The 18,691-nt window shown below is 40.5% G+C and overlaps 1 protein-coding gene across 1 annotated transcript in view; it reads right to left on the bottom strand.

Moving 5' to 3' along the window:
- Positions 1-1,354: 1,354 nt before the first annotated feature.
- LOC311189107 (myosin-IIIa-like) overlaps positions 1,355-18,691 on the bottom strand; it is a gene marked incomplete at both ends in the record, with an annotated part of 60,195 nt that continues 42,858 nt past the window's right edge. Inside the window, 5 exons of the mRNA XM_084260687.1 lie at positions 1,355-1,469; positions 3,271-3,411; positions 5,007-5,068; positions 7,642-7,751; positions 18,083-18,221. Of these exons, the coding sequence (XP_084116813.1) occupies positions 1,355-1,469; positions 3,271-3,411; positions 5,007-5,068; positions 7,642-7,751; positions 18,083-18,221 (567 nt within the window). The remainder of the gene's footprint in view (positions 1,470-3,270; positions 3,412-5,006; positions 5,069-7,641; positions 7,752-18,082; positions 18,222-18,691) is intronic.

The following is an 18,691-nucleotide window of genomic DNA, read 5'->3' as shown; positions in this document are numbered from 1 at the left end:
TTGTGGGTGTAATTCAGACACAGTCGACCATATCTCTGCTTTGTGCATTTTTATTTACCATTTGAATAATACAGGAGAAACCAACTTTAAAACCTTTCCAAATTTAAACAATTTATCACGAATTTTACATTGCAGTGGATTGTGTTCTGGTGCACAGCCTTGTCACTAGTTACAGCTCAGGAAGCAATGGTTACCTGTCTCTGGGGAAAGGGCCAAGCGTGTGGGGGAACAGACAAAAACCCAACCCCTGTGGCTCGCTGCTGCTGCCAGTCGTAGTATTTAGGAGAGCTAACCAAGGGAGCAGGATCAGGCCTTTGCACTGGCATGAGGAAATACGCCTGCTCTTGCTTTGCAGCTGGGAACGTGCAATTATGAATCCTGAAAGGAAGCACAGCAATTATCTGGGAAGTCAGGTCTTTTGAACAAGGAATCCGGGGAAAATCTGAACATGGTGGCTACTGCTTTTATTTCCACTTAATTTCTAGTGGAACTGATTAGAAATGATCGTTACATTTAGGCAGCAATCAACCAGAGAGCATATTTCTATTCCTTTCTTGGCACCCCAGAGATTAAGATTCCTAAAAATCTAATGCAAAGGAGAACAAAGCAATTGTGATTTAAAAGTCCATCCAAATGTCACCAAGTTCAGAGGCAGAGGAGAGGGCTGGATATACTTCCCGTCAGTGGTCATCTCCAACATAAAAATCATACACACAAAATTAACCTTTAACACTGGCTACTAACTTTACATTAAGTCAATAATGAAGCAAACTGCCTTAGTATGCTATTTGATTAATAACTGTTTGTTTTCATTAGAGGGACACTTACCACAAACAGTTCATTTCAAAATTTAGGCATTGTAAACCTAAAATGAGTGGAAATTCCCCTATGGTGCTCATCTATTTATTTTTTTCCTGTAAAACAATTTATTAGAAACAATAACTAAGCTTTTCTGAAGATGCATATGGGACTTTGAAAGCTTAACTAGGGAACTATAAACGAAATGATCTATTTTAATTGGACGAGACTGATGAAACGCAAAAAAGAAAGAACTATGCATTGAGGAAGGGAAACTAGATCTAAGCTGCTTAACATCTAATAATTTTAAGATGGACCAGCAGCATCCAAAAGAAACCTGGTTTTTATATTATTATTTTTAAAGTCTATGATATGTGACTGACAGTGTCCCTTTGCAACGGTGGTGGGCTGTAAATTCATATTCACATGAGCACACACGTTGTAAACTTGAAACATTGGAGATTTTAAAAAAAAAAAAAAGAGAAGCACATGGTATAAAATGATAAAAAAGATTATGCTAATAAAAGCCAAATGGCATCAGGAACAGCAACAGCAGCTAGAACTGCTGGATAAGGCGCCGGCGCTGTGAGGTCTTCCGCAGCAGTCGTCTGTAGTCATAGGGATTATCTTCAGTTTTACTCTCTTCCAGGGGGCTTTCTGCAACCCTCGACCTAGGGATTAGGTGCAGAACTGCTTTAGAAATTAAAGTCAAAACATTTACCTTGGCAAACACTCCTAATCGACTGCTTAACCCCCACCCTGGTATGTGTGTTTGTGCGTGTGAATAAAAGGAGAAAAAAAGAAACCAACTGACTTTGTTAGGCCTCTTTCTGTGCTGCATAAAGCAGGCACCTTGGAACAAACACACTACATACTAAAAGCAGATGAACACAGAACAACAACATGTTCTTCTACAAAGAGGACATAATAAAAAGACATTGAGAGCATGGGGGTGCTTTGCAGTAGCGTTTCCCTGATGGTTACCAACCAGGTTTTCAGTTGGCATCAATTTGTTTGCTGCTTTTAACCTGCTTGTGGAGCTCATGCTAAGTGTCCATCTCTTCTTTTAAATTTTATTTATTTTATTTTTTTCTTTCAGATGGCAAGCTGCATTTTGGAAGCCACCCCTGACAGACCTGGTACCATTTCCATGGAGCAAGATTAAAAATAAGACTCAGTTAATTAAGAAGTATATTACTCTGAAATAAAAAGTGAGAAACTGTGGTGTTCTGCACTGAAGGCATACCCTGCCACTGGTTCTCCACCAGCATTGAAGGCAAACACTCAGCTCTTCAGTTCTGAAGAGTCCTTAGATCCAGGCGACCCCATTCGAGAGACAGGGAAGCCCAGAAATGTTTATGAATTGTGGTCATCCACCCTCAGAGGGAACAGTGAAAATGTAAAAGTTACACAGAATTTTTCACTGTAGCTCAGGAGGATGCAATCAGAGCAGCACACAGGGAAAGGTTAAGAAAGCCCTTTCAGTGAGCTCAGTGGCCAGGTTCTCATTCATCTAAACCAGACCTCAGGGTGACAGATTTGGTGTAATTAACAACCCTAGAAATGCAGAATTTTATGGTAATTCCCCTATACTGTTATTTTTAATTCCATGCCTTCACACCACATTTCTAAAGCTAATTTAGATTCTACCTGATGAAACCAAACAAAGAATAGAATACAGGAAGGGTCATAAAAGGTTCTACAAAAGTTTCTTTAGTGGTATGGATACATTTTAAATTCAGCCATCCCCCCAGGCTGTGCTTCCCCTAACCCAGGTATTGTCCAAGGTTTTTCTTACATATGTGGAGACACAAGAAGATACAAATATATAAAGATACACAAATCTGTGTCTGCACATGCAGTGTGTGTGGGTGCACTGACAAGAGTGAGAGTATGGATTTCCTTAGTCCAGCAGAGCCCACCCTCTATGAAATGTATGTGGGGAGAGAGGAGGTGGAGCAAACCCTCCCTTTAGGAGTTTTCTCCTGGCCGTACAACATGGTGGGGTCCACCACAGGCTGCAAACACTTCTGCTGGCAGAGGACAGCAGGAAAAGGAGGTGGTCAAGCTGGTCTGCAGAAAGCAGACTCAAATGTTCTGCTCACATCCACCCCCTTTAAAGCTTAACTCAGAAGTACAAGTTTTAGATTCTGCTTTAATTTGACTTTTGATCAGAGATTTACAGCACGTGTCTGTCCATCTCACCTGGCACTCAGGAAGCCAAAAACTAGCAAGTATGCTGAGCACCAACCATACTAACATTTGTCCCTGCTGCATAAAGATGTAAATGTTCAGCTGTAAGATCATCAAGTCATTAACCCAGCATTGCCAAGTCCACCACTAAACCAGTTGCCTAAGTGCCACATCCACACGTGTTTTAATTTGAAAGTGTATCATTATTTTTAGGAATATATTGAATATCTTAACAAGGACGTATAATATTTTTTCCTTTTTTTATTTTGTAGGAATTACCGCTCAGTAGCTCTTAAAATTGAAGTCCTGCGCTCAGCTGGGTGTCTCTTCTTTCTTGTGGTAGAACTGCTGTCCTTTGAGGTGGAATCAGTAGATGAAATTTCTTGGTAGTAGATATCTAAATCTAGCACTTTGCTCAGACTGTCAATAAACAAGTACACTAAGTTAACAATCTCACTTTTCAATACTGTGTTCGCCATTCAAAAATGAGGCAACCAAGTACTGTTAGTAGTTGTGTTTATGTGTTGAGGATCTAAGGAAAAACAGATACGCACAGCAAATCGGTCCCTGAACCGTGACTGCTGTAAGATGCAGATAATGAGAGTTTTGAAATGCTAAATACTTCTAGATGTTCACAAAGCAGACATATATGGCTGAAATTGTTTGGGTTTGCCATTACACCCAGTGGACAGGCAATTTTATAGTATAAGCAATCTGACCTATTTGAGGGATCTCTTTGAGGAAGAGATGAATAGTTTTCCTGAGGATTAGGGTTTCTTTTTTTTTCTCTCTCTGAGTACACAAAGAGAGTCTAAAGCAACTAGTTTGGATATCCGTATCAATAATGCAGATGCCTGTTATAAGATCAATGCTATCCAGGGTATCTATGTACAGAAAAAACATCCAGTTTAGAATGGCTAGGGGAAAAATAATATCCTAAAAGCAACCTGAAAAAAAATACTGAGAATTCAATTCTCACTTTGGTAGAAACCAGAAAAACTCAATGATTTCAGTTGCTATGTTCTGCTAATTCACAGTCGGTACATGAGAGAAGATGTAGTCGTGGAACTGGTTGTATAGATTCAAGATGAGTGAAACCTGAGGCCAAATGTGAGAAAGCACTAGATTTGGATTTTTTTCTTTATTTTTTTCTAAAGAGGTGACAAGAATAGGTGTGCAATGGCTTTGAGGATCCAGACATCGTAAGAAGAGCTCTTAATAGACCAGACATGGGGGACACATCATTAAGTGAGTTCTCTAAGCAGCTGCATAATCTAGTGCAACTGAAACTGTGATTGAATGAAGCTAGATGTTGTGAGCACAAAGCATGTGCATATATGTCACACAACTTCCTTTAGGATACATATTTTAGATACAGGGATTGTACTCTGCAACCTCAGGCTAAGGTATCTAGGACCAGGCTACCACAGGACATGTGGTAGCAGAGTCACTGGGGAGCAGCAAAAACGCTTAAGTATAGAATTGGAAATAAAATAAAGCTATGACGTAGGTCAGGATCTGCGAACCAGGTCTGCAGCACACATAAAAATCCAAGGTACAGAAGGGCAGAATATATCTATTGCTTCCTTTATCTCTGCAGAGATCCATAAAAACAGGTTAGTTACGCTGTGAAGAAAAGACTTCTGGTTGAAATTTCAATGGCTACTCTTCTTTACCTGTTATTAATAATAATTGGTTTAATTTCTTTATGATCTATTTTCAAAGCTATATATTTTTTAGGAGAGAATTTTAGCAGTCTTTGTGTTTTTGCCAACAAAAATACCCTGTTTGCTCATTTGCTTTGACTGGAATTTTAAGCACCTTCAATTATTTTCTGTGTCAAAACTATCTTTGATGCGGACCTTATCTTAACTTATTATTGTGCTTGTGTTGCCATGGTAAAGGGCCATGCTGTAGTAAAACTGAATAACTGAATTCTGTAATGGATTTCTGTCATGGAAAATTGCATATTTTAACTTTGTATATGATGTCCTTCCTGTGAATCACCAAATTACCGTGCTATTTTTAACGCTTTATTGTCCTGGTTGAAGTGCAGCCAAGAACTATTTCTGGAGTTCTGAAATGACAATAGAGAAATAACGAAAAAAAAAAAATTACCTTTCTTTTCTTGGTTTCCGTTTTTCATCTTGTATCGATTTCTAAGAAAACACAAAATAATTAAAAAATTGCTAAAAGGAAAGCTTATGCAAAGATTCAACTCATTGATGTGTTAGGTAGGAGAGTCTTGCATGTTCTTCATTTGAAGTAAATACAGAGAATCTAACTTGCTGAGCAAGTGCCCCAGAGAAATCTCTTTTCAGAATCTCTGACACCGAGAATGGGATTAGCACTGTTACTCCCAAATTTCAGGTACCACACTGTGAAAAAATCCCTAAAGTCACTGGGATCAGGACAAACAAAGGAAATCTCCAACTTTCTACAGTTTATCCACAGTTGTTTCAATGAAGTTGACGACACTATCTCACTGAGGGAGGCAAAATTTACTGTGATGCCACAAGAATTTCGGTGAGTACGGGCAAAACCGCGCGTGCCAGCAAAACCCTCTTCTCATTAGTGTCAATGCAGTCTTGTCACAGGCTTTAGGAAAGCAGAATGGACATTAAAAAAGCAGTATGCTGGCGGCAGAGGAGAGAGGGAATTACAGGGAATGTGAATAATTTGTTATCTCTAATAGATTTCTGTCCCTACAGCCAAAACAATGCTGTGGTGCAGCATCTGAAGCATTGCACTTCAAAAGTGGTATTTTTAAGTGCAGATGACCCTAGTTTTGGTCTTGACTGTGTTTCTTGCAAATGAGTGAGAACTTAGAATTAGTGGATTGTACCACTGCAAAGTCACTGAGAACCAGAAAGTCTGATGGCCTGACACTTCTTAGGCAGGCAACTGCAGAAGAAGTGTAATTTGAGAATGATAGGCTGATCTAAAGAAATAAACTACAAACAAAACTTTTTGTGCCTTACATAAACCACAGGATATTGTCAGCCTTCATTTATACCTGTTCACCACTTTAGCTCATTTGATATGCAAGGAGATGAGTGAGAATGGAAAGCACCTAATTAGTATCTAACACATTGTGAGAGAAATACCTGGGTTTGCAGGAGACAGAGGGAATTTTTTTTAAAATGCACTCATATTGTGTGCCTTCACTTTCAGGTGATCTGGGCACCACCATCATCTGTGAATACTGGCAGGTCACAGAGAGTTCTAATAAGGTAGAAGATTCATGTTAGCTGGAAAAGCTGATTACCCTGAAGTTAGAGCTCAATGACTTGCCCAAGGTCTTAGAATTTAAGAACTGGTAGGTCTCCGTCCTAAGCTTCAGTGTATAGATATTTATACTGGACAGTTCCCTTACCAGTGTCAGGAAGACAGCCTTCTCTTTTATGGCTTCGTCAGGCATACAACTAATTGAAGATACTATTGACTAAAACCTTGAAAAACTGCAGCTGAAAATCCCCCGGCATTACTGCAGTTTTTGTTTGCACTGATGCGACGGCTGTTTCCTGATACAGAGCTGGCCATGTAACAAATCAGCTTTCAGAAAAGACCAGGCTCCTGACTGTGTCGTCTCAGCTTTCTAAATATGCATTTACTTCAGATTTACGCTTCACCTCAGAAACTTGCCAATTCAGAATTCAGTGTGATGCCTTTCATTTCAGTCCTTTATCTCACTAATCTTGCCTTCACAGAACAAATCTTATTCTTACACACCACTTTATTTTTACAAATATAGTTTCTTTTCAGAATATCACAGTTCCAAAGCTGTGTTATTTCAAAGCCCCCCTACTAAAACGTAGCCACATTTGTCTTTTTTGGTATGCCAGACACAACTCTCCCTAAAGGCCCTGGTGACACCTTCTGTTGAAAGGAGAAGCAATTGCTACGGTTAGTTTATTAGCTGGACTCTCACCGGCTGTTAAAATAGGTCACTAAGATACAGGCACCTCGAGCAAATGAGTTTAATTGGGTTTTTGTTGGAACTGCTTTCTGAGCTGCTTTTACGTTGTCTGTCTTTCTACGTACTTTCTTGCCATTTTTTCTGTATTTAAGGGCACCAAAGTCAAGAGTGGAAAGCAGCCCCTGGCACCTGAACTTGGACCAAAGGCTATATATAGACACACTCAAATCCATTAGTCTCCTGAGCTGGTGGTATTTGCCAATTCCATCATAATCACAATCTGACACATTTGTAAAGGGAATCACAGTGTGCATACTAATACAGCCTATTTTAATATTTGCTCTCTCTGCAAGATCAAGCACTAATTTAGACACTCAAAATAGCTCTGTGAATGAACCTGTTTCTCTCTCGTGACTTACAAAGAAAGTACAGAGACCGGGCACTTAATTTGTGTAATGAAAGTACAAATGCTGCTTATGCCTGTAATGAATGTATGTGCATTTAGGTACAAAAGCAAAAATTGGCCAGACCTAGGGCCCCAGTCAGGGCAACTCTGAGCCTTAATAATTTCAAATCTAGTTTGCAATGTGAAGTTTGTGGCTTGCCTCCTTTCAGCAGGGCACAGCTTTTATCTTGTATTGGAAAGGAAGAGAGGAAACAGAGCAATTAGAAAGAAAGTTTGGGTGGGAACTATCTGGCAGTCTTTGCCCACAAAAGCTTGCTAAACTCACATGTATTAGAGTGTAGTAGGAGGAGTCTTCTGGATTATTTAATGTCTTGGGCTTCCGTGGCCTTCTTGGGGGCCTCTGCATTGGGCGAGAGTCTTCTACTTTGGCTGCAACTGTAAAAAAGCAGAAGATAGTAATGCTTATTTCTTCACAGAACGTGAGGCTTTTACAAAAGCAGGAGAGAATTTCACCAAATAGAGGGAAAACACCCCAAAAATCCACGTAGCCACTTTGACTGCTTGCAGTAAGTCAAGAGAGCAACTGTTTGGGGCATTTCCATGACCAGACTGGAAAGGGGAATGGGTTTAGCTGTTTGAGACAACCACATGGACACACGCCATGTAAGGAATGTCAGGCTGGAACAGCGCTGCAGTGCCTAGCACATGCTTCTCCTTCTGAAAAGGGCTGATGCTCTACATACAGAAAAGGATTCTGAAGGGTGATGGCTCCTGGAAGGCTACTTCCTCCTACCAGGGACCTGGGTGGTGAGGATGGTATTTTTGCAGACTCCAGTCAATCACTAAGGTGCTGAATGAGGGAAGTAGCATTAGACCTTGGGTTCAGAGGTTAGTCCTCTACATTACCATTGTGTAGATTTTCCCCAAGGTGTCCTGCTGAGGCTGCTCTGTTTTAAGCCAATTCATGTACCACTGAGCAAGACAGCACCACCATGTCTGCTGCATCCAGTGTGACCTAGTCTACTGTAATCAACTTCTGGTCTATTTCCACAAAAACTTTCTGTAAACATGCACAAAATGTTTTAATTCTAACAGAAACAAAATCAAGATCTTAGCACAAAACGGAACTCCTGTTCTCTGTCAGTACCCAAACTTGTGGGTACTTGTGGCACGGCCTGAGTTGTGGGTTCGGTGAGAAACTGCATTGTGTATCAACAGCTTCATATATTTTTGCTCTAAAGTCCTGTTAGCATTGTTACATTGTATCTTTCTGTTATCTTAGTAAACTATCCTTATCCCAACCCACGGGACTCTTAGTTTCTTGGTTTTGGGGTTATTTGCCCCTTCTTTTTCCCTTCCCTTACCTCTCACTCCCCTCCCTTCCCTCTTCCCCTGCTCTTTTCCTTTAAGGAGCAGGCAGCTGCGTGGATCTCGGCTCTCAGCCGGGGTGAAACCACGACACATTGCTTGGCACAAGGGGAACCAGACAGACAAATGTCTTGGATATTTGCTTGTCAAAAAATCTATAAGCAGTTCTGGTGGTGCAAAGCTATAGGGGTGCTCATAGCTTCTGAGACCACTGAACTGACTCTGGGGGTCTGACTCACAGCATGGTGAGCATCATCGCCTTATGTTCAGCTTCGGTTACAGGAAAAGTTAATAGGGGACTAATGCAATTCTTTCAAGATGAAGGAGGTGTGGGTTGCAGGGCAGCAATACACCTTTGATAGAAATGGGTCATAAGGACACATACAGGGTGATGAATGAAATCATGACACAAGGTCTAGGTGGTGAACCATGTGTCCAAGTACACTGCACTGGTTTTAGATTGTCCTTGTCCCATCACAGACGTATTCAGAGGACAGTCCATGAGAAAAAACACCTCCTTACTCATAAATGAATACAGTGTGAGGGTGGAATGAGGCTCTAGCTCCCAATGAATCACTGAAGAGTGTTCTGCTGATCTAATCCCCTTTCACACAAAGTGACTTTAATACCATAACCCCAATGTGCTAATTTCATGTGGCTGAGTCTTAGAAGGAAGAATGTATTTTGTTCTCTAATGGCCATCAGAAACCCTTTTACACGATAAAAACCCCAACTCTCCCGTGTACATCAGACATCTTTTTAATTAAGGAGGTGGCACAATCATTTAAAATGAGAAATGATCAGTAATACATCAGTGTTGACTCCTGCAAAATTAGCTGTGTAAGTTTTTTGTTATGTGTGATAAATAAAGGCTTGTAAAGGTCATGGATATACAGAGGAGGCAGGATGAATAATGTTAATTTAAATTGTAGTTGGGTAATGATTACATTTATTCTTTTAGTTTCTTATCTGAAATGCAGACTGCTTCTCATGTAATGAATGAACAAGTATCTTTTAACATTTTGTACTTAAGAAAACAATGGTGTTTTTCTAAGCCAGGGTACAGATAATTCATGTTAAACAATGAAATTCAGGTGCAATAAATTCATTTCAGTAACTTGTATTAAGTATAAATTTCATTCTTTGACTTTAATAGGTATAGCAGGTCTGACTGTGCTCTTATGTGGGCTGCTGTTACCCTGCTGCATTTCAAATGGGCCACCTGGAGTTATCAGAGTTTCCATTTGTGGACATAGTAGAGGCATATCTTCCCTATTTTGGTTTTAAACACAAAAGGAGGTTAAACTGGAAACAATGCTTTTTTAAAAAAACCCAAACCTTAAAACCCAGTGCAGTTGAATAGGAACATCTAAACCCTTGTCTGTAGGGCATTTTCAGAAATTGTGTGTCAATGGTCATGACTGCATAAAAATGTGACAAAAAAACTGGATCCAAATTTGGGGCTTCAGGAAAATCCCATGTAAATGGCTTTCATAATACCTATTTTTTTTTTTGTCCACTAAGAATTCATCACTATGTATGCTGTTAGGTTATTTAATTCATCACTGTCAAACATGTAAAGCATTATCGTATTCTAAGTTACAATTTTTCCAACTGAAATGACTTGTATGCTTCTTGTGTATGTGCTCTGCAAAGACGACTCCTCTTACATTCAAAACCCCATCATTTTGACAATGATTAGGGTTGTAGAAAAATAGCTTTTCATCTCAGCTTGTGCATTGTACATATGTATGAGCTATGCAGAAGAACTGAGGGGACAGAAATACCATGTTGGGGCAGAGGCCTTCTAAGCTTGGAGCTCTAACGTTCCTTTTCAAAATTACATAGAGGGCTGAAAATGCAATTCTGAGTTTTGTTTCCAAATTATGTGCTAAGTAAAAAATAGCTTGATGGGCTTAGCTTTGTTTCACCAGAAAGTGAAGCTGTGATTTCCTTCTGCACTTAGATTTGTGTGTTCACTGTTCCTGAAACAAAGCTGACGTGGTAGTCGCTTGTACTGAATAACTCACTGCCCAAAGTAAAATTTGCTTTTTAATTAGTTGCTGATAATTCCAGAACTCATTTACCTCATAGAGTTAAAGGTGGAAGCCAAATTGGATACCCGGGCCTGATAAATGGTGTGTTTGGTGTGCTTGTTTTCCAGATGGCCTACACCTTTCTGCAGTAGGCAATGAAACAGAAAGGAGGAGTAAAATCATTCACTTATTCATAGGCCAATTATGTTGCTTCTAGAGGCCATTACAAAGAAAAGGTTTTATTGAAACTCAGTCTCTTCATAGTAAAATATCTCATAGCCTATTTTTCCTTAAGACTTCAAGTATTTCCTGCAAGATCTGGCCTTGTGCTTTATATGTAAAAGGAAAAGCAATGCTTTCCATCAAGCGAAGGTTTAAATACACGTTGCAACACTGACACGGAAACTACCCACAACGGTCGCTGTCAAAGCACTTTGGCAATGTCAGGTTGGCACTATCATCCCTATCCTACTGGCAGGGTAAATGAGATGCACAAAGCAAGACACACTGAGACTCGCTTAAGGTTATGTCCCACTTAGTCATTGGCACAGGTGGGGAGCTGGGCTGAAGGACTGTGCTGAGACTCCCGGCTCTGCAGCCAGCCAATGCCCTGCGGTAACATCTGCCTGGACAGGTGCTGTGACACATTCCTGTGTCTTAGAAGCAATGTGTAGGAGAAACTGGAAACAAACCCATTTGATGCTACACAGACATTCTTCTTTAAAGGTTTTATCAACAGGATGAGGAGTTGAAGATGCTGAAAGGGAGAAGGGTTTTCCTCAAACTGCTCAAGTGTGTCAGTACTCAGTCAAAAGAAAGAGGTTTTGCTCTTGTGACATGGATGCTTTGCTTTTGAACCTTAACACCTGTGCTGTAGCCTATGCCCAGGAAGTTATGTCTGTCTGCTGCCCAAACTTGAAGCAGATTGTCAAAACATACATTTGATAAATGATGATGGAATGTTTAATGAAAATTTAATGAAAGTTTAGGTCATTCTCCATAAGAATGAATGAATTGCAGAGGTAAGGGTCAGCAAAGGTGTGTGAACAGTGTGGCTCCCAGGTAACATTAAAGAAGATTTAGCAAATCTATGGAAAATCCTTATTCCTGTCAGTATCTCAGCTAGCCAACTTAATGCCACCTCAGAGGTTCCTACATCAGTTGCACACACACCCTTTCATGTTATGATGTTCAGTTACAAGGTGATACTACTTTCATACCCAGTGATCACTGACAGCTCCATATACACTGAAAAAGAAAGAAAAGGGACAATGAAATCTAGGACCAGCTCATTTAACATATGTGTATCCTGAACACCATGACAGACTACAGAAACTGCGGAGAGCTGCACGTGTTTGAAACGTTCAAGTATGAGCAAGAAATGCTTGAATAAAGATGAGTCAGTATCAACAGCCCTTGAGGTTGAACTGTGTCTGCACATTCTGACATACAACGATAAGCTTGGAAGACAACAATCTCAAGGAATCAACATCCATGGATGCAAATGTAAATTAATGTATGACTTACAACAGATCTTATAGTGAAGACTGGAGAAATAGTGTGGTTACAGCTGTGATAAGCATCTAAGTGGTGAAAGGTCTCTATTTATAAGGCCACCTGGAGAAACAGATAAACCTGTCTTCAGGTCATTTAAGTGAAACGTTACATGTTTGATTCAGTACTGTTCCACATCTTATGGGACAGGAAGTACAAAGCCAGGCTCAGGATAAAGCAGGAAACAAGCCAAGTCAGACCAGTGAGTGTATGGGTTTTGTGGTGAGGCTTGGAAGAAATCAGAAAAAATGCAAATACAGTAACTGGAATTCCCTGACTCCATAATGAGAAGTGAACAGCTCTTACTGCTTACAATACTTATGTGCATACCTTTTTACTGTCCTGACTGTATACACAGTATGAGGATGTCATTACTCAGGCTTGCGATTTCCATATAAAAAAGCACTGCTCTTTAACATTCTGGTTAATAACTTTTTAGGCATTGTTTATTTATGGAATGTTTACCACAGCCAGATTTGGAGTTTACAGGTGATAGGTGCAAATGTTTAGCAATCTGGAGAAAATGGAGGGATTATTCTGGCACAGACCTAAAACTAGGAACTGCAAGAGACGGAGAACTTTCCAACTGCATCCAGCAGGAGTTGAGAATGTTTGATCTCTCATATCTAAGTCCTGCTTGCACCACTGAGGGAAGAGGTTTCATTCTCCAGCTAACACTCTCATTTTGCACAGTCTGGTGATCTGGGATTGCTGCTATTTAGGAGAGCTTTCTTCCAAAGAAGAAAGCCCAGCCAGTGAGTACTGCTCTGCACAGCCAGTGTTACAGCAGCTCCTTTTCCTTGCAAGCGCTGCCTGCAAACCCCATGCAAATAGTGCTGTGGCAGCCTACAGCAGGAGGAATCCTGGATGAAAACCTTGCCTGTCTCACTGCTTTGTGTAGCTGAAAAGGTCCTCAGCTGCACCAGAGTTCCTTGTACTATGCAGATTTCATTCTAAATTTAGAAAATTCTCTTCCTGAGATTTTGTACTTGAACTGTCATTTAGTTCTTACAAGGATGGGCGGCATTATTCATCTGGAGAAAAAAGAAAAAAGTTTGCTCCCATAATGACCAAAGTCCCTTCACTTGAGACTCTGACCTCAAAAGACTTGACAGCAGCTATTTGTGCATCTGTTCTGGCACCACCGTTAACCCCAGGCTCACTAGCAGTCCAAAGGTGCAGTCCTGGGATGCAGCCATTAGGTTAAGCTGAATGCATTTAGCAAGCAAATAGAACCTCGTCAGAAACTTCAGCCCTAGGGAATACTGTTTATTCCAGGAACCTTGTGCAGCTTGCTTTATGCATTTTAATTAATACTTTATTTGTATTTATAAAAATGCATAAAGCATTCACTTAAGAGCAACTTAACATTGTGGATTTAAGATTGATTTAACCTTTTTGTTCACATGTTCTTTAAAGTGCAGGCTCTGCATTTTTATTAAATAAAATAGTTCTGAAAATCTGACTATTTGTTACAGTATGGCATCCAGCTGCCCCTCAGTTCCTCCCCTTCTGTGGGCAGCAATGTAATAAATTATTTTATCAGACGAGCCAGTAAATTTTCAAACCGAATAATGACCACCTACCCACAGATGAAAGCACACAAGTATCCCTACCTGGCATACAGCTAAAAAGTACAATTCACACGCTGTAGCTGTAAAAATATAAAAATAGTGAAGCTGAAGAAGAACTGTAAATAAATGTAAATGAACAAAGTAATTACAAATAGGTAATTACTACATGATTTAAAGAACAGTTAAAACTCAGCACTCATTGCTTTCCTAAAGGCAGGACGGCAAAGGTAGTGTCAGAGAGAAACCTGCAGTAAAAGCAAATTCTTCTGTAAATGTGTGTGTATAAACTGTACTGTAACACGTAATGTAAGCAAGAAGACAGGAAGGCTCCTCCCTGTTTAAGAGACAGTGGATCACTCACCATGTCTACCTGCTTCACTTTAGTGTGATAGTCTGCAGTATATTACCTCAGGTCTTTGTTTTATGTAGTGATCTCACTATATTGCATACGGGAAGAAAGTGCAAGATCCAGAATGCTGACACCTCCTGTGTTGTAGACAGTAGAACTTAAATGATCTGAACACAGGCCTATTTTTACTTAAATCATCTCTAAATCTAGTTAGATCATGTTTGTTATAATAAATGTCTATTTAAGGTAAGACAACACAGCTTTGTGATTGAGTTCTGTAACGCTCAGGCTTCAACCAGCTCACAGGCGAGCTGGGGAATTACTGTAGCATTTTCTTTTCTCTCAGTGCCCTGTGCATTGATCACAGCTGGAAAGGAAACAGTTTTCCTGTTGAGTGAATTACATTCCAGTGTAGAAAAACAAAGTTCACATTCCACACCAATAAAGTTCTTTCAGTGGCCTGGTTAGCAGTTATAAACATGGCCATGTGAGAAATCGGGGCTGAGTCCATGCTGCCACCACTCCATCCACATCCTAGGTGAGCAGCTGAACCTGGCACCCTGTCAAACCGTGCTGCAGAGAGCGGAACATCCCATCACAGCCAGGAGGCCTGGCAGAACAGCGCTTGGCTAGAGCCCAGCCAGCTTTCCTTCTTGCTTTTTTAAAGTTCAATGTCTGGCTAAAGTCAGCTTTGTTGTGTTTATCATGAGTAGCCACACAAGTTGTACGAGACATTTGGGCCAATAACAGAACACAGCAAAGCAAACTGTGGCTGCCTAGCTCAAACCAGAGAGGCGACGAGGGCCAAGGAGCCAGACCCAGGCCAAAGTGGAATGTTGCCCATTGTATCAAGGGAAAGCTGGCTGCAGAAAGATTGGGAACATGAGTTCTAAAGGAACTGGATGAAGACTGGATCTGGGTTATTTTGATTCACTGGAGCAGAGCATTCAAGCGAGTGATTAGCAAGACAGCAGTAAAGGCTGGAAGGGCTGCTTTGGTTTGCAATAAAGCAGGCCAACTCCTGCTTTACAATGTCTAAGGGCAGGTATCAGCCACTACAACTTTAGCTGGCCCCTGCTTTGATGGCACATTTCTCTGTGGTGAGTTCAGTCACAGCTGCTTAGTCAAATCGTACCCACCATTCCATTTTAACTGCAGTCACCTCTGAAAAGAGTAACTCCTGAGCTCTGTATTCACTTTGCCTAACCAAAACCAAAGTGCATGTTAATCATACTTACTCTGGAGAAAAATATTTTCAAAAGTTCTGCATAAGCCATCTCAAAATGAGCATGCCTTGACTACAAAGTACGTTTTTATCTCTTAGAACAGGAGCATTAAGGACTCTCCTTTTAAAATTATGGTTTCTATGACACTGCTTGCAAAAGGCAGTTAGTCAAGATAGCAAACATTCAATTTTTACATCCACAAAAACAACCCCCAAAAAACCAAACCAGGGACTTGTAAGTCACCAGTAGTTCTGTGAAGGTTTTTCCCGGTGCACAAAAGATCTATGTGCTGTCATGTTGCCCATACAGACATTTGTCAGGAGAAAACATAAAGAAAATAAATCCTCCTTTTGTTACAACAATAGCTTGTAAAATAATCCTATTTCCTTCTATTTATTAAAATGAGGCAAAAGACCTGATCTGTTATGCAACTCAACAACTGTTTCAATGTTGTTTTAAAAAGCATTTTGACTTAGTTCCAGTTCTTAGTATGACATCTTTCATGTCGGTGTTCAAAAGGCAAAGAACTTTCACTTTACCAACAGGAAAAACGCTGTATTATGACATGACAGAGGCTTAAAGCAGTGGGGCATTTTCAGGGATAAAGGGAAGTGGCTGACTGGTCACTACTTTAAGCAGGGCTGCATGCACAGATGACAAATTCCAGCATCCTTTTGCCTCCTGTAGAGCTACTTAAATCTATAGCGATGTGAAGGGTAGACTTTATTCTGACTTGCATGTGGCATGGACATACCGATAAATTTTTGCCTGGTTCACCTGTGTAAGTAATGGGAGTTTTAACTGACAAAACAGTGGTTTGTGCATTCCCTTTCTATCTACCTACCTCCTCTAGCTTTTGCAGGAAAATATGTAAGAACCAAGAGCTATTTTGCAAAGCATGAATTTTTAATTCCTCATATTTATCTTGTCAAAAATCAGCAATATCTCATAGAGAATTCAGTACAAACCCATTAAGGATGACAACAAGTGTTTATCTGTCTTTTATAAAAAATTATCACACTTAGTTTTCCATTTCACATCTGTCTTTTCTTGCAGCCTTTGGTACTGGAAACAGGTTGAACCTCATAGATTATCTACTAGCAGCCAGTGGGCACTCAAGAAGCTTAGATTTTGTAAACAGCAAGCTTTTTATCAGCTTGCCCATTTGAGAGGACTGCGAAGTGGGGGTGAAGTACTTTTGGGATCTCTTCAACTTAGCCATGGTAACAGCAGAAAGTTTCAGTGTACATGACAACTGAATCTACAGTGTTATAATGAAAATTATATAGTTAGCTCTGGACAGCGAGGGACGGTTCTGGATCTGCCCCCAGCTGTGTAGGGGTGAGTGGACATCTTCCCAGAGGCAGTGCAGTGGTACGGGCTGGCACAAGCTCCCCTGCAGAAGTGAATACCCACCCAGTCATCTGCCACATTTGCCCTTGTCTTCCTCCACATCTGTGGCCCAAGTCACAGGCTGAGGATATCCCCTGTTAGTCTGTTCCAACTGAGGAGGCTTGGGCAGCTCAGTCAGCTCCTTGTGGACTTCTCTGTGGGGCACAGGTCTCAATCTGCATGCTCTGAATCCCCAGTCTTTCACCTTTATTCTCCTGGTACTCCTCCCCATCACCACCTAACCTGCTCCAAGTGTGCTTACATTTTGGGCACCCCCACTGCACATGTTAACTGGAATATAAATAACTTTGGAGCAGGTTTTCAGAGGTAATGCCCTCTTAAGTGTGGGAGTGAAATGGATGCCAATTATTAATAAAATTTGTAATTTTATGGAGATACCCACACATGTGGGTAGAGTTACAATTTTTGATAGGCTCAGCTGCATTTGTGGATAGCTAAAACTTGACTCAGCAAACATGCAACAAACTTTGGTAAATTGTTTGACATAGTACCTAATTTTTTTTTTCTTTTTAAAACATAGTTCCCTATCGTATCCATAGAATGCACAGATGAGTAACATACCAGTAAAAAAGAGACAATGTGGAATCTTTACCAAAGAAAAGTATTTCTAGAAATTCTCTGTTTAGGTCTCACAATGATACATTTACCAATCTGACGCAGCACTGAAACAAAATATCAAGAAAAATGGTAAATATGTAAATCCCAACTAAGCTCAGACATTTCTCTGGAAACATCCAGACATGTTCAGCCTGGAGAAGCAGAGACTGAAGGGAGACCTTATCACAGTCTATGGCTTCCTGATGAGGAGGAGCAAAGGGACAGGTGCCAATCTCCTCTCTTTGGCGACCAGCAATAGAATCCAAAGGAACAGCATGAAGCTGTGTCGGGGAGGTTCAGATTGGATATTAGGAAGAGGTTCTTTTCTGAGAGGGTGGTTGGGAACTGGAAGAGGGTCCTCAGGGAAGGGGTCACAGCACTGAGCTTGACTGAGTTCGAGAAGCATCTGGATGATGCACTCACTCACATGATCTGACTTGGCTGTCCCTGTGTGGAGCCAGGAGCGGACTCGATGATCCTTATGGGTCCCTTCCAACTCAGGGGATTTTATGGGTCTTAGTACAAAAATGAACAGCCTGAGTTACGAGAAGATAGTAGTCCCCTGGCTTTTAAAAACATGATTAGGAGCCACTTCTTGGAAGTCCTGTTCACAAATAGAAATTCTGCTAACAGCAAGGTGCAACATTACCTGACTGACAAACGTGAGAAGGAAGTCGTCCGTTAGCTTGCTTATCTTTGGACAGCATCACGGGTCTCAGCTGATGTGACAGTATCATTTCATTCAATTTTTGCTGCAATGCTAAGTAGTCTTCAGACAACTTTGATATCTGGAAAATATAAACCAGGATTTTACATTATTATATAAATATGTTTATATGTCAAAGTAATTAAAGGTAAAATAGTGGACTAGAGAATGAATTTAAAAGGTATTTCTCCACTTGGTGCAGTATAGGCTCTACCACACTTATCTCCCCATACTCATTAAGAAAAGAAAAAAAAAAGAGAAAAAAAGAAGGAAAAAAAAGAGATAATAATAAAAAAAAAGACATGTAGGAAACTGCACACTGCAGCCCAGTCATGCAGCTACTTCACATCGGTTCACACATGTGAGCAGACAGTGCCTTGCTGATGCAAAGAAGCTTCTACAACTGTAGGTGTACTTCTATGCACATGTGTGAGTCCCTGATACGGACGCAGTAACTTTTAGTTTCACTCAGAGACATTTCACAGGTGTGCTGAATTAAGGGCCTTTCCTGGTAAAGGCACACTTCAACAAACAAAGGCAAAGCTTCTGCAT

This window comes from Gallinula chloropus (assembly GCF_964237585.1).
Source record: "Gallinula chloropus genome assembly, chromosome: 2".
Taxonomy (NCBI): Eukaryota; Metazoa; Chordata; class Aves; order Gruiformes; family Rallidae; genus Gallinula; species Gallinula chloropus.
This window is presented reverse-complemented; position numbering and strand designations above follow the sequence as displayed.